Source organism: Anoplolepis gracilipes, chromosome 4, assembly GCF_047496725.1.
Source record: "Anoplolepis gracilipes chromosome 4, ASM4749672v1, whole genome shotgun sequence".
NCBI classification, from domain to species: Eukaryota; Metazoa; Arthropoda; class Insecta; order Hymenoptera; family Formicidae; genus Anoplolepis; species Anoplolepis gracilipes.
In genome coordinates this window covers 7,165,937-7,181,844 of record NC_132973.1, presented here as the reverse complement: position 1 = coordinate 7,181,844, position 15,908 = coordinate 7,165,937, and the positions used below count along the sequence as shown (strand labels likewise).

General features: G+C 36.0%; 1 protein-coding gene and 1 long non-coding RNA gene across 3 annotated transcripts in view; one reads left to right on the top strand and one right to left on the bottom strand.

Moving 5' to 3' along the window:
• Positions 1-15,908, top strand: part of LOC140665192 (uncharacterized) — a 78,774-nt gene that overhangs the window by 30,459 nt on the left and 32,407 nt on the right. Inside the window, exon 2 of the long non-coding RNA XR_012046568.1 lies at positions 9,225-9,279. This is a non-coding gene — a long non-coding RNA (uncharacterized lncRNA). The remainder of the gene's footprint in view (positions 1-9,224; positions 9,280-15,908) is intronic.
• On the bottom strand, positions 2,339-7,860 carry LOC140665190 (uncharacterized). Of its 2 annotated transcripts, none has more exons than XM_072890982.1 (5): positions 7,424-7,860; positions 6,219-6,342; positions 5,465-5,630; positions 4,058-4,274; positions 2,339-3,459 (listed from the first exon to the last, which is right to left on the bottom strand). In XM_072890982.1, exons 1-5 carry the CDS (start codon positions 7,666-7,668, stop codon positions 3,333-3,335), a joined length of 879 nt encoding a protein of 292 aa, XP_072747083.1. In that variant the 5' UTR covers positions 7,669-7,860; the 3' UTR covers positions 2,339-3,332. The 2 variants fall into 2 exon arrangements, with proteins under 2 accessions (XP_072747083.1, XP_072747085.1); XM_072890984.1 differs by having other exon boundaries at positions 5,480-5,630; positions 7,424-7,858.

The window sequence follows — 15,908 nt, the reverse complement described above, 5'->3', positions numbered from 1 at the left end:
GACGCACACAATTTATCGCCGGTCCCCCGAGCTTCTTGTGCCACGGTGGCACATAACCCCCGTGCCCCAACCCCTGCGCGATGGCGGATAACCCGGCTCTGTCCGCGCCACGTTCGCTCTCTTATGGCGGCACTCTCTTTCATACATAGCTGACATTTACCACCTCCCATATCCACCCTCTCTCATATTACGCGTTGAAATAGCCCTCGTCCCTCGAGCGAAGGCGCAGCAGGACGTAATAGCATTCTCGGAGAATTACTTATACCCTCTTGTGACCACCACTCATCGCGACCAAGTTTCTCTCTTTCCACAAGCTCTTTTCCTGATAAAGTCTCTCCTTTTTTTTGTTAAAAGCGACGAGCACTCTTCTCATACTCGTAAAAATAATCAAAAGCAAAGCTCGTGCCATGTTATAAGATACAGGTACAATCTTCACTTTTTTTATTTTTTTTATTTTTTCTCTTATTATTTTATACAGGAAATAAGGATAACAATTTAAATATATGGTTATTTTATATTCAAAAAAATACTAAAATGTTGAAAGATTGATTCTTAAAGTACACCTAATGCAAATTACGAGACAGAAAGAGGAGGGGGAAGGAAAGGAAGAAAAATTTTACAATCTTTTTTAAATTCTTATTGCGATCTCGTTTCGCCACTTGCGTAGAAGACGATAACACAGAAATCTTTAAAATAAACGTACCGCAAAGTACGCGACATATTGTAATACGGATTGTAATAAGGGTACATATATGTACATCGTTATGGCTTTCACGCGAATGGCGAAGTACGGTTGCATATATCACGATCAAGTCATCAAGTAGATACGTCCCATCCATACGCGGGCATTACGTAATTGCAATGGAACGTTTATATAACAGAATATATTACCGGTTACGTAACGCGCGGGTGGCATAATATATATCCTAATAAGCGCATGTACATCGCATGCACGCAAAGTAAATGTCATCGTTATTGAATTGCCGCTCAGTAATAAAAAGCTCGCGGCGACGTTTATGTCGGCAACTAAATTCTCGAGTAAAGAACAAAAAGTTATATTCCCCCTTCTGCCCTCCCTCATAAATTTATTCTCTCATTAACACTCAATATCTTTTATGTCACAAATTTCTTAATTACTTACATTTTTTTAATATAAACTCGAATGATGGTACAATTTATTAGGATTCATTCACAAATGTTTTTTTGCTTCTTTCTAATCCAATATACTTATTATTTCTATTTATTGATATTGCATTTACATATTTGCAAATATTGTTTAAGGATATTAGATGGATGGATTTGAGCGATTGGAAGGTTTATAGCCACACTGAGATATATAATAAAAATATATTAATAAAAACTTTTTTTGTTAATCTTTTCAGCTATATTTATTTTATTTTGTTTTAATCCAGAGTTAAAGAGTATATATTAACAGTTTTTAAAATATTTAATATACTTAGGCATTTGAAAATTTATGTCATACTTTTAATTAAAGATATTATATATTTGTTTATTATTTGTTTACAGTTACAAGTAAACAATAAATACTAACGATCAGAAATTTAAACATCATAAAATCGATATGCAATAATTAATAAATTATTACAAAAATAGATTAACATCATACATATATTTAAATGTGTTAATTATTATTATTAATAAATTTGTAATCTTCTAACAGGGAGTTTATATTTTGTATAAGTGTCCTGTTAAAATAGTACCTATTTTGTACTCATGTACATATCAATCTGTATTATAATTAAAGATCTTTTATTACGATCTAGCAGGTTTAACATTTATAAATTTATCAGTACGATAAAAAGTACGTAATGTGTAATATATTTTTTCTCTTTTTAATTAATGAAAAGTAATATATATGATTGATAACAAGTTATATTAAATTAAACATCCTTTTTAATAAAATATGTAACAAACAAGGTTAACGTTTTAAGCAACTTCAAAAATCCGTAAATCATCATGATTCATCTTCCTGAGTAATCACGTGTATGACGTTCGATTACTTTTACTCTGCGAGAACCTTGTTAATCAGCGCGTTGGCGAATTAATTTCTGGCGTGTGTAATCAATCTGGCGTGTTTTAAGATAATATTATTCGCGTGACTGACGTTAAAGTAGGGGACTGATAGGAACAGTAATTTCATATATATATATATATATATATATATATATATATATATATATTGCGTTTGATACGGCGGCGCTGACCTTTCCGCCGGCGGAAAAATAGGAACCTTCACTGTGTGTTATATATATGTATGTATGTGTGTGTGTGTGTGTGTGTGTGTGTGTGTGTGTGTGTGTGTGTGTGTGTGTGTGTGTGTGTGTGTGTGTGTGTGTATGTGGAGAAAGGGAGAAGGAGTCACGTCGACCTGTGAAACGGTACGATGTATCTTACGCGTGTGCATGGCCAGAAATGGCTCTACGATCCGCGAGCGTATAATTCAGCTTCTCTTTGCACATTACGCTTGACCCTCCATCGGTCGCACATGCATCTGAGAGGTATATAGCTGTACTTTGTTTTAACTAGATTTTTTTATATAACTCTCAGAGAGTAATACCAACTACAGTTAAATTAATCTCTGTAAAGATAATTTTTTTTTGAAATTGTAATTAGAAAGATAAATTTTCTTATCTATTTTTGTCAAATTTGTAATAAATCTGATATATAAGATATTATTAAATAATGTGTACTTGAAAGAAATATTTTTCTGAAATTTTATTTAATGTTTTATAAGCGAAAGATGTGAATATAAATAATTTTCGTCTTTTTCAAGTGAAATGTAAATGAAAATAAAAATTATTTACATTTGACCTAAAAATTCTTGATCCGAAAAATTGTGTCGGTTAAAAGATTTTTCACAGACGATGAGATATATGTACAATAATTAAATCTTTCTAATCTATTTATAGCCCTTCTATAGAAAATCAAAATTTCATTCAATTATCCATGCATACACGCACACACACACATACACACATTCAATATTCGAGAAATATAATTTTCCTTATACTTTATCTCATGCATTATCTCTGAATGCATAAATGACTGATCTCGTTTTCTTGAACGTCGCATCGATGGAGAATTAAAATCGGTAATCGTGCTGAAATCGCTCGAATTGAATCCTCGTGCCATTTTCTGAATTTCGATCGAGCTAGTGTGCGTTAGCGTCGTCATCCTCAGGTCGTAGCGTCGTTCTCGCGATGGCGTCCTCCCTCAATTCGCCGCCACTATCGATCGCGGTGGTGGCGGCGGCGGTGGCGGCCGTCGAAGAATTCGGGGTGTCAGCCGGGAAGGGAGGAAGGGGGAACGTGTCAGTTTCTTTGCGGTTTTATTACACGGCTCGCCGGAGGTGGCAATTTGTTGAAGCCTGCGTTGTCAAAGACCGGAAGTAGGTCCCTCACTCTTTGTCCCGCGCCGATCGACGCCAGCTCGATCCATCTGCAATGGCGAAACACGTGAAAGGGGGTGCCCGCTCTTCCTATCTTTTTTTTCTGAAACGATCCGTTTTCCCCTAATGCCCGCAAACCTTTTGTGTTTTATTGGCAATGTTCCATTAAAGATATTACGGCCAAGTGGAAGAGCGGATCACACGTAATGGCGTCGTCGTCATTTTATTATTTTTTTTTTTTTTTACAGAAAATTACAATTTAAATTGTAATGATAATTGTAATAATGTCATTTTTTTAGTTTTATATTCTAAAGCATAAGTTAAAATATATGCGATATAATTAGAAAAAAAACGGAGAATATCGATCATACATAATGGATCATTTGTTTCGTTTTGAAAAATCATTTCGTACAATATCAGCAGTTTTAAAATAGCACAATTAATAACAGCTATATTAACGGACGTTTAAACAACGGCCATTATACCATATTGTCGTTGTCTCAATAATTAATGAATATCGGACGATAAATATCGGCCGGGACGATATGGTGGCATATATCGCGCGTAATTTTTAACACGGCTACGAATTTGTCGTTCAATGAATCACGCGCGACTCGCGTCGCATGAGCGAGAGAATTCACTTCCCACCTGTTGTTTTTGTATTTGGCGAGGGGTTGAGCGGCTGGATGGGGCGTTTCGGTGGGAAAATATGTGGCCCCATAAAAATCCAAACCACGGCTCAGCAGCATCGAGGTCTCTTCTACGTTGGCCAGGGTAACCCTTATAACGGGTGGCCCCGTATAAATCGTCGGCGGCTCGTTGAGATTCTGCGCGTCGCTCTTTAACTTGTCATTGATGGCCTTCACTGATTTATTTAACACATTTTATTGCATGCTGAGGCAGCTCGATGCATCGTGCATCACGCAGAAAGTAATAGCACTTTTAAATACGTGTGCAGAATATAATGCCAAAAATAATGTCAATTGTGTGCACAACTTTCTCGTTACGCGAAATATAAAAAAGATATAATTGTTTGAGAAGTTGAATATTTTATATATTTGAGAGTACTTTAACCTAGGATATTTTTTGCAAAATAAATCTATTATCCAGAGTGTCTAACTACATGAAAAACATGAAAAAGTTAAAATTCTTGGGAATTTTTTTTTGTACTTGAAAAAAATCGGGGAAATCTTATGGAATTTTATTGAGATTTCAGGGAATTTTTCTAAAATTCTCTTTTTAATAATTTTGCTCTCACGCTGTAAGCAGTCAATCATGTATGTGAAACTGGCGTCTCACTTTGTGGAAATTCATTAATTGTTGAGAATTCTGGCTTTATTTTTAATAGTTTTAGTATCCTTGATAGAACATTAAACAAACAGTTTTGGCTTTTATTAAACAAAAAAAGCTCAGGACAAACTAAGAGGTCAAAAGATATTTTTAGCATTTCTTATCAGATTTTAAGCTATTTTAAAATTCTACAGTAGTTCCACAAAAAGTTGTATGCGTAAAAATTATTAAAATATTAATTAAACATATTATTATATACAAAATCGTCTGAGATGCCAGATATATAAGTACCGAGGTGAGACGTTTGTATCTCTGCTCGTCTATAATTAATTAATTGTGCATACAGAAGACATCATTAATGCCTTTACACAAATGAATTTACATGCATAAATCAATACATTTTTTATTTTATTTGCTTTTTACTTGGAATTTAGAACAAAATACCTATAAAATCAGGGAATTTTACAAGATTTGAGTAAACATCCTGTTATCGAGAAAAATTTTCAAATTTTTAGTTATATACATATATGCAAACTATAAACATGTATAAGTATACATGAATAAGCATACAAATATATTACAGAAATATATAATTATATATTGAATGTTATTTAATATTATAAATATTAAAGTATAAATTATGTATGTGTACTGTTAAAATTGTTCAAAGAAGAGAGCAGTCTATTTTCACGTTACGCGATATACATGTATATAGAGACTTTCCCTAGGAAAGAGTGGCAGTATGAGAAATATAGAAGCATTTGCATTCTCGTGACTCACAAACAGTTCCCGTATTCAGAGGTAGCCTGGTTACTTCGACGATAGATCGATATTTGTAGAGAGCATGCCTAATATCGTCCTCTGGCAATTCCTCAGGCACGTCGAGAACATAGACGGTGAAGATCTTTGCCGGTCTACACGGTATAGCGACCTATATTATAAATATTACGAATTATATTGCACATTATTTATCACATTTATTCCTGATGAAATTTATTCCGAAAATTTCAAAATTATATTTTTCAAAAGTATATGCGAATCTTATTCTAAAAATAAAACAAGTATAATATATTTAATAATCACTGCAATGCAGCGTTTAATGAATGTATAGTATCGTATATTATGATATTGCAATAATCAAATTAGAATAAATATATAAATAGGTTGCTTACGCGAGCGAGTTACTGTCAAGATATTCCCGTTAACTTTCAAGCAAGTAAACCCTTTATACTTTGTTGTATATCCGCAACATATATTTGTACTACACGAGGGTAAAATCCATGCAGATCCTGAGATTAGTTGTAAAAGCACTATAAAGCATTCCTCTGTGTCAGGTACTTTAGCTTTAGAAAGGTAACGCCAGATGTAAAAGTTTCAAAGCAGCGTAATACGTTAAATTATCTGCGCCGCCAGAATTATTTTGTCAGCCATTATTTATTTATAAAATGATATTAAAATATCTATAATAAGCGCAGAGAGCTAATTAAGGCGTGAAAATTCATTGGAACGAAGTATTCACCTTTTTGTAGAAACGAGCGCCTGTCACTTTGTGAAAACCCTTTTTATACACCGCCTGAAAGTCTTCGATGTTGCTGAACTTGAAGAGAATGCCAGTGGCGGTTTTCGTCAAAGAAAATGCGCCTCTAGATCATATAACAAAAGGTTGTTTTAATTATAATATAAAAATTAATATAAAAATTAATTAGGGAGAAAATATATTTTCAGGCGTGAAATTCGACGACGCATGAGATATATTAATATTTTCTATATATATTTATTCTATATATATTAGAATAATTCCGTGGTTAAAAGTTAGTTCACTCTGTTTGACTTTGCGATGTTAATTGTGAGTGAATTCCTGCCATTGTCATGCGCTGGTTGCCGATGCACAAAAAAGTTCAGGTACATAACACATCCATACAACACCGCACCGGAGTACGTAGTTGATTTAATGGATTTGTTGTCCGACCTGTTACTGCTTCTACTACTTCGCGCGACGCGCCAGCTGACTTAACTACTTTTAGATTCGATTCGAGCACGAAGCACTTTAGGATCTCTTGTGGATTAAACTAACAATAAGCGAAGGTCAAAGTAACTTACACATTATATATAGTTAAGTAAAAACGTTATGAGTCAGTAAGAATAAAATTTTACCATAAACCGGTATTCACGCATATAAATATTTTAGCGTTATATATAATTCTGATAAAAAATTCATTAATATTTATAAATCAACAATATAAATTCATTTAATATTTATATATCTTGCCACTTTGACAACTAATCTCATTTTAAAACATGGAAAAAGTGAAAATATCTCCTTGCACAAAGTCATCCATCATAGATCGATTTAAAAAGTGATATTAAAGATTTGATCAAATTAAAAATTTCTAAGAATTCTAAATATTTCTTATCTTCAAATTTTGTATAAGTACATGTGTATCTTTTTGCAATGAAAATAGTGTAAATTTTTGAAATCGCAGGATACAAAATAAAGTAATTAAAACACTGATGACATTTCAAGCGTTCGTTATAATTATCAGAGTACAACGCCTATTTCAGCATTCTCTCTCTCTCTCTCTCTCTCTCTCTCTCTCTCTCTCTCTCTCTCTCTCTCTCTCTCTCTCTCTCTCTCTCTCTCTCTCTCTCTTTCTTATCGAGATCCAGAAGGAAAATCTTCGTGTCGAACGACAAGCCGTGATGGCTCGCCAAAGTGGTTCTCACCGGAAGTTCATCTTCTCGCAGATGGTGGCGGCCTTCTCCATGCTCAACTCGTGGCTCGGGGTGAGCAGGAAAGCGCCCTTGGTGAGGAAATCGTTCTCGCTGACTTCCGAGTCGCTGTCGCCCTGGTCCTGCCAGTCGGCGGAGCCGCGACGGCCCTCCTGATTCAGGCGCAACATCGAGCTACTCTTTGACACCGACATATCCTTGTCGCACTGCGCACTGCCACCTTGTTCCGGCTGCGACATCTTTTATAGCGTTGCCAGTGAACCGAGAACTCACGGTGATCTCACGGTATGCCGGCCGTGTGAGGGAACGGCTCTATATGTATATTTACGTACGTATAACGCGTTACGCGAGATCGATCACTCGGGGAGGACGTCGAGAGGCACGAGACCGGACATACGTCGTGCTACACTGCTCCGGACTGCGTTCCACTACGGTCCTTTTATATGCGCCTGCGATGGATGGGCAAGCTAAGTCGACGACGACGATCGACGCCAACGGAAGATTGCACGGCAAAAAGTGTCCCTGAGCGCAGCTTGACGCTGTCAGTTAATAATCCCTTGATTGCTATTGATGCGCGAGAAAAAAGAAAGATAGACCGCAAAGGTTCAATTCTTAGTTTAATCATTGATGCATATACATGTTGTAAAAGGGGCCTTAACATAAATACTTTGATACAAATTATTATTCATGTAATAATATGAACGAAATTTTTAATATTGCCAAAAATCTCTACGTGCACTTCTTGGAAGTATCAATCTGTTTATATAAAAATGTGTAGCGTTATATTTGTATTCTGTTTATAACCATCTTCAGCCTTATACCTTTTATATTCGATGTACAAAGGTGCTTTTTGTGTCAAGCAAGAACAAAGAGCACGAGAAACATTTTTTCTGACCTAGTTGTATTTTTTAAAACCATACCTTCCCGCGAGTAGGAAAAATATTAAAGAAATAATGCATCTGTGCTTCTAGTTTTAGGATTTTTAAAATCTTATTTATATATAACACATATATATAGCGATATAAATTTAAATTCCTATTTATTGTTTTCATAATGAAATAAAAATTTATAATTTATATAGATTTTTACTTCATATTAACAGAAAAATTTAAATTTAAAATATCTTGAAATGCTTAGAAAATTAGTAAAAATATTGAAAACAATGTTTTTGCTTCCTTTTTAGGATTTTTAAAATCCTATTTATACATAACACACATACACACACACACACACACGCACACTGTATATATATATATATATATATATATATATATATATATATATATATATATATAGTGGTATAAAATTAAATTCTCGTTTGCTGTTTTCATGTGAAATAAAAATCTATTAACAGAACAATTGAAACTTAAAATATCTTGAGATGCTCAGAAAGCACACATCTCGTGCTGAAATCTTTATTTAACTTTCATGATTTTGTTACGAGTTCTATAATAGTAACTCAAGGATGAGCAAAAATATTTAAATGAAATATTACTCATGCAGATATGCGACAGAAAGCTTCATTTCAATTTAAGTGTCTTCCATTTTCAAGAATCATATTTAATCGAATACGGAGATTATATTTATTGATTTGTTACACATAATTTCCAGATTACTTAAAGAAGATGTTATATTTGTAGAAATAAAAGAGAGAATAGAAAAAATTAATAAAGGCTAATAATATTACATTTTTTGAGCATCTGACCTTTTTTTAAAGCGTTGATACTCTTAATAAACTTTCCGTTAATTTATCAATCATGTGTATTAATTTCTTTATTAATACTTTTGTTGACAGATCTATGAATGAACATTGGAGCCGATCATCGGAATCAGGTTATCGCGGCAAAACGGTAAGTTTAATAACACCAATTATTATATATTTGAATAATATTGACACATAATACTTTTCAAAGACGTCGATATTGTTAGCTAAAAAAAGAATTATACGTATAATGTTTAAACCTGCATCATCATAAAACCATAAAATCTCTGACAAACGTATATTCGAATTACTTTATTATTATTTGCGTTTATACCTCAAGTAAATTATGAAATATGCATCTCGCTAACGGGCGGACAATCGTGCAGTGGGCGTTTATCGCGTTCGACATCTCAAAAGACGGACGGACCATCGTCGCCTCATTCTCGCGACCGCGAAACTCTTGCGTACGAACGGGTCAAATCGATAACAGCGTCTGGACATCATCGCAGCCGGCGATTTCGAAGCGACGTCAAATCTCGATGAAAATCTAATCGTCGACCGTATTAGGCGACGATGACGACGCGCCGATCGGTGCTGAAATCGCATTTGCTGCTGCAATCTGGCCGGCGGGGTAAGAGGGGATGGAGGGAAACGAGATGCGCACGGATGCGGGATGCTGCAGAATCTGCCACGTATAATACTGCACGCGGATATCGCAGGACATCCGTTTACGCGTTCGATAGCAAGAACGGCGATTGTACCTCGATTCGCGTCCCGAGTCCCGAGTCCCGAGAGAGGCGAGAGTCTCTCTCGCCGATAATTCACAGCGTGGGGTTGACGGCGTGCACGACGCGCGCGATACTTCATCGTCGATAATCCGCATCATCATCATCATCATCATCATCATCATCATTATTATTATCATCCGGGCAATACGCACGTCCGGGACGACGAATATGTCGCGCATAATGCGTTGGTGGTCAGCCAATCAACGATGCTGCTCTTGACGCCCGACGCTTTTTACAAAGCAAAGACGCGCAGGCGATTAATCGATCGCGTAGGCACTTAATTGGATAATTGGCCGAAACGAATACGTCCTCGATAAATTTATCTGCGAGCGGAAAAGAACGGGAGAGAAAAGCGACGAGTTCGGGATGGTCGATCTTACGGGCAAAAGCTATTTGTTAAAGCCGACGAAACGTATCGCGCGAGAAACGAAGGACGAACGATATGATCGACTCTGCTCGAGATCAAGGTTTTATTCCCCTCGTGCGATAATTAACTTGTTATCGTATGATATTTTCTTCTTAATTCGCATTATGTATATATATATATATATATATAGAGAGAGAGAGAGAGAGAGAGAGAGACAGCAATTATTTTTACAATCTAGATTTTTATTGATTTTGCGCGAATTCTTAATAAATTAAATCTTTTATCGCACATTATTTTAGTGTTAAAATTTAATTGGAATAATAACATAACTGTCAATTAAAATTTTATAAAATATTTTCTAAAAATTGATATGAATGAACATGTTTCAAATTGCATCTGAATAGATTTTGAAAAAATTCTTGTAAAAAAAAAAGCTTAAACTAAATTCGTCCAATCAATTTTGCGATAAAACCTGTTTTGGATTCGGTTTTTTCCATTCGATCATTATCACGATTGCTGGTGTTGCTGGAGGCGATAACTGTCAACCGCTTATCAAAAATTGCAGTGATCAAAGAAATGTCAACAGTATTTCAAACATAGCATGCAAAGAAAAATATTACGGTTATATCGGGCCACAGAATACAATACATCAAATCAAAGCTTTCGAGAAAAATAAATATCAACTATAATTGGTACACAAACATGACGAGTTTCAATGCACAGTATGCATGAATAACATTGCACCAAGATTAATTTCGATATTTTGTGCAATTTTTTTATTAATCGGAAGTAGAATATATATTGATTGTATTATTAAGAGATGTCATCTTTAAAAAGAAATTAATTAGTTATTTATAGCTATTTATTTATAAATTGGCGTTGAGGTATTTCTTCTTAAAGCTTATCGATCTTCGGGAGATTAGCTACCGGAGCATAAAAAAGGCACTTTCACGGGGTCTAATGAGAGTAATGGAGTCTCGTATAGCTCAACAACGTCTCTCTTCTGGATGGATACGCCCGAAGCATCGCCTCGCAAAAGTATCGAGGGACCTTCGTTCTTACTTTGGCTAGAGAAGCGAGAGCGCAATGGAGGGTGAAGATCCAGTTACTTATATCGTTACTGAAGTTGAAAGAAAAAAAATCTATGTCTCTTATGGTGTTCAACGTCGAGCATCTGCTTAATTTCTCACCGTTTCTCTCTTCGGTGAACTTTCTTCAACAAAGATTCACCCTCGCGCCCAAAACTCCTTAAACTTCGCTCTACTGCCCACTTCTCACTTTAGTTATGCTTCTCATCTTATCACAGGTGCACAATCCCGTGTCTATGCGCAAACGTTTTGTGTCTAATTTCAATTAAATACACGAAACAATGTTAGAATATCAATGATGGAATATTATTCCAAGTCTAAAAGTATCTATTCAAAACATGAAAATATCTTACTTTAATTGTAACATTAATCTAATTTTTATATCAATCAATGTTTTATATTATATTTTTTTATTATGGTACCTTTCGATTAAATCATAAACTTTCAATCACTTATCACTTCAATATTGTAATTAATTAACGGCAGAATCTCGCACCAATCATGCGCAGTAATAGCAAGACGGCTCGTATATATTAACGTATAAAGTAACACTTCTTTAAATAATTCTTTAGATAATTATTTAAAGAAATTATATATATAAAACTTGGCGCTTGTTTTCTTGCCTTTTTTTGAAAGGATAATTTTTTAATATAATGTAAAGATTATACATTACGATTCGCATTTCAAACGGGCATTCATCATCGCTGACCAGTCAGCAGATAATCAGAAGAAAGCGTAGGACGAAGTGTGACCGTGTTGAAAAGGCGAAGGGAGAGGTGAAGTGTGGAGAAAAGAAATGATTGCTTCTGGCGGCGGCGCGCTTGCGAAATGAACGCGGCGTGACTGCCGCTTTGAAACGGGGATGAATTGTAATTGGACGGAAATGGAATTCGGATAGTTCAGGACCAAATACGCAGAAAGAGACAGGTCGCGGAAGGAGAAGAGAGAGAGAGAGAGAGAGAAAGAGATAGAAAACGGTCGACAGAATAGGAGAGAGCGCGAGCTGAGGTGGCTGAAGGTGAAAGACAGACACAGAGAGAGAGAGAGAGAGAGAGAGAAGGAGAAGAGAGAGGAAGAAAGGGAGGAGAAACAAGGTGAGGAGAGACAAGGAAAGAGATATAGTGGCCGTCAGTGGCCTGTAACTCTATGCCTCTGTGAGCTTCGATCAATAGAGGCGGTGAACAACATTGCACCGAACGCCGCCGAACGTTAAAACAGTTTGTTACCTATGCAAGCAGTTTTCCGAAATTATCTCTCGGATGAATGGCAACCGATTTGGCCGTGCGGTCTTTTTTAAGCCGAGTCGCGTTCGAAATTAAACCGCCGCGTTGAAGGAAATTTTCCACCTTCGTTAATTCTCGCATCCTGCGCGTTCGTTGGAGCGAAACTTCTTCTCGACTCTATATCAGCAATATCGGAATTTATGCGATTTGTTTCTAAAGAAATTTATACTTTCAGTTGAAGAAGCGTATGTTGTCAAAAAAAAAAAAAAAAAAAAAAAAAAAAGGAACTAGTCAAAGAGTGATCTTATTTATTTCACAATTTCTTCGAGCCTTTTTCTTTTCTTTTTTACAAAAAAGATAATATTTTGTACGCATATAAGAAATTGAAATGATTTTTCTGCATTTCAAGAAAAAATTGCAAAACTCGTTTGTCAAATTACATTTTATTCAGTGTGAAAATTTTGTTGCGATATCAATATTCAGAATTATTTCGTTGTAGAAAACGAGAGAGAATAACGTTAATAAAATATTATCTCACTCTTATCGATTTCCGCAACAATTGCGATTGAAGTGTGTTCGTGGAACACGAGAGTGTCTATCGAAAATAATCTTTCATCCACTGTTGCGACCGATCGTGCGAGATACATAAATGCTGGAGGGATAAAATAAAACTTCTGTGCGGATGCAATTTGATTCGGCCGGCCCGAATTCGATTGACGGACGAGCGAAGTCGCGCGTGTTTATATGAAATCTATCAGTTGCGGTGCTAACACGACGAAGCCAACGTGTTTCGATTGCACCGCAGATAGAATAGACCGGGATTATAAAAATGCTGGCTGCATCTCGGTGAAGAGTTCTAAAGTTATTCAACAACTTCGATAAAGATGTATCGTAGGCGGCTGGGATATCCAATTATAACATGTATTAGATGCGAGATTGAGAGATTTATTATTACCTTATAAAAAACTTTAAAACTTATCGAATTATATATTTAAAAAACATCTTTGTGAAATTGCATGTGTTATTAATGGAATGCAAATTTGATGAAACTAAATGAAAAGTTTTAAGAAGAAGGAAAAATTTATTTCTCCTCTCTTAGCTGTAAATTTAATAGATTTAGCCATTATTGATATAATATGTAATATATATACATTTATATATGATATTTATATAAGAATTTTATTTCTTATACACTATTTAGTTAATATATCTCCAATGTGGAGAGATGCAATTGTTGTATATTTATATGATATGATATCTGTTTTCTCTTTTCGCGTGATGTGCAAGGTCGCACTATATTCAGTAATAAGGTAGATCGAACTTAATTCTAACTTTATAATCCGTTCTTAACTCGTGTTTAATCCAGTTTCAAACCTGACTCATTAAGTGAAAATCGCCGTAGAAACTTCCTCAACGTTTGCAGCAAGCTCTATAATCGAATACGTCGAACTTAATGCATTGCTTCTTAACGCGCCTGGCGCGTTTGGTACTTTCAAAAATTTATCGTAAAACTTTCGCAGTTTTCGAAATTACCGCATTTCCTTTCGGTCCAGTTTCGTTGACAAATTTTTCCTCAGAGAAAACTTTGTTGACTCGACACATAATCGATACACGCAATACATGCAAACATGATCAAACGTAAATTTATACAACTTTGTATTGCAATAAACTAATTATCTACGACATATAAGTACAATATTATCTACAAAGAGAGATAAAAATTAATAAAATCGTTGGAACAACAGTCTTATCTAAAATATAAGCCTCCCAGAAGGCGAACTAATCAACCACATTTGTAAAGTTTTAACACACATGATTTTGATGTTAAAATCAAGAAATTTAAAAAATATATTCGATTTCTCTGATTTTTAATAAGCTCATACTTCAACACACAGCTCTTAATGCCCTTTCTATGTGATTATAAAGAATATTAATTTTCGAGAGAGAGAGAGAGAGAGACAGAGCATGAATGTGAGCCTCATTCAATCATTGAATTTATTCGGTGACGAAATTAAGTTATCGTACCGCCGTCCGCTGATACGGTGGAAATAATTTTTCACAGAAGACATTTTTTCGGTAAGTTGCTGCTGACACGAGGAAGCATCTGCGACGCACGGATAGAGAAAAATATAAGAGAAGATGAAGTTTTTCCTTTTCAGTTCCCCTTTAAGCTGAATGCACACTCGGCGGAAAACCTAACCCGTACGGTCGCCATTGCACAATCATACGTTTCCGCGGAACATTTCCGCGTCGCGTTATCGATCGCAGAAAGGAAAGAGAGATCGTAGACGGCACGAAGTTAATCACGCGCGCACCATGGATGGCGAATCCGTTTCACCAGCGCGGCGCGACGCGACGGCGGAAAAGTCGATGTCGATGTCGTGAGGAAAATGGAAAATGCTGTGGAAGCGCGGTGATCCCTCTCGGCGGGAGAAAGCGCGGCCCTAGAAAGAGAGGGGAAAAAAAGAAGAGGAGAAGAGGAAAAAGACGCGACGGAGAGGAGTGGAGGAGGCGAGAGCGGTGCGAGAGCGAGCCGAGGATTAATTTAAATATTGACATGACCCTGCCGAGAGTCGGCCACGCTCGACGGAGCGTCGCTAAACGCTCGTTCAATTTGCGCGTCGCTCTCCTTCCGCTTCTTCGAGGCATCGGCATAAATCAACATATATACACGTACCGTGAAACGTTCTTAACCGGAATAGCCGCTCGTTCGTCCGTCCACGGCCGCCACTCCTCGAAAAGGCTGATGAACGAGTAGTAATGCCTTCGGTCGAATTATGCGTATCCTTTTCACCGGAATCCCGCGAGGACAACGCCTACGTCGCCGTAATTCGTCGCGTATCTCTGCAGACGTAATTTACGGATAATAATTTACAAACGTTTAGCGCGCGACCGCGATAAAGTCTGCCGGTATCACGGCAAACTCGTAAATATTCAAAAATCAATTCGTTCCCGTAAAGGAAAGGGGAAAAAAAACGAACGATATTATTGTGTGTACTTTTAATTTTTTTTAGGTTTGTCGTCCAGTGCAGCGCTCTTTCGATTCTATTATATTTGCTATATTTATTAAAGTGCATATCGGTCGAAAAATTTTATATCAAATTTTTTTATATCAAATATCAAAACAACTGATGCGGAATATTCCGATTTTAATAAGCCCTATTAATTGGACAAAATAAATAACGCAATGATTTGATACAATGGTTTGACATTACGTAACAATGGAAGAGGAACGATCAGACGTCATCTTATGCCAATCGTCGGGAACGCGAACAGCTTGATTAGCATGCGAAAAGCCGGGCATATCAATT

What these genes read in the sequence shown, in the direction of transcription:
- LOC140665190 (XM_072890982.1), bottom strand. Translation starts at nt 7,668, where the DNA reads ATGTCGCAGCCGGAACAAGGTGGCAGTGCGCAGTGCGACAAGGATATG. An exon ending in GCGCTCGTTTCTACAAAAAG is followed by an intron (nt 5,631 to 6,218) that starts GTGAATACTTCG and finishes TTTATAATATAG; the next exon opens with GTCGCTATACCGTGTAGACC. An exon ending in GCCAAATACAAAAACAACAG is followed by an intron (nt 3,460 to 4,057) that starts GTGGGAAGTGAA and finishes TCGCCATTGCAG; the next exon opens with ATGGATCGAGCTGGCGTCGA.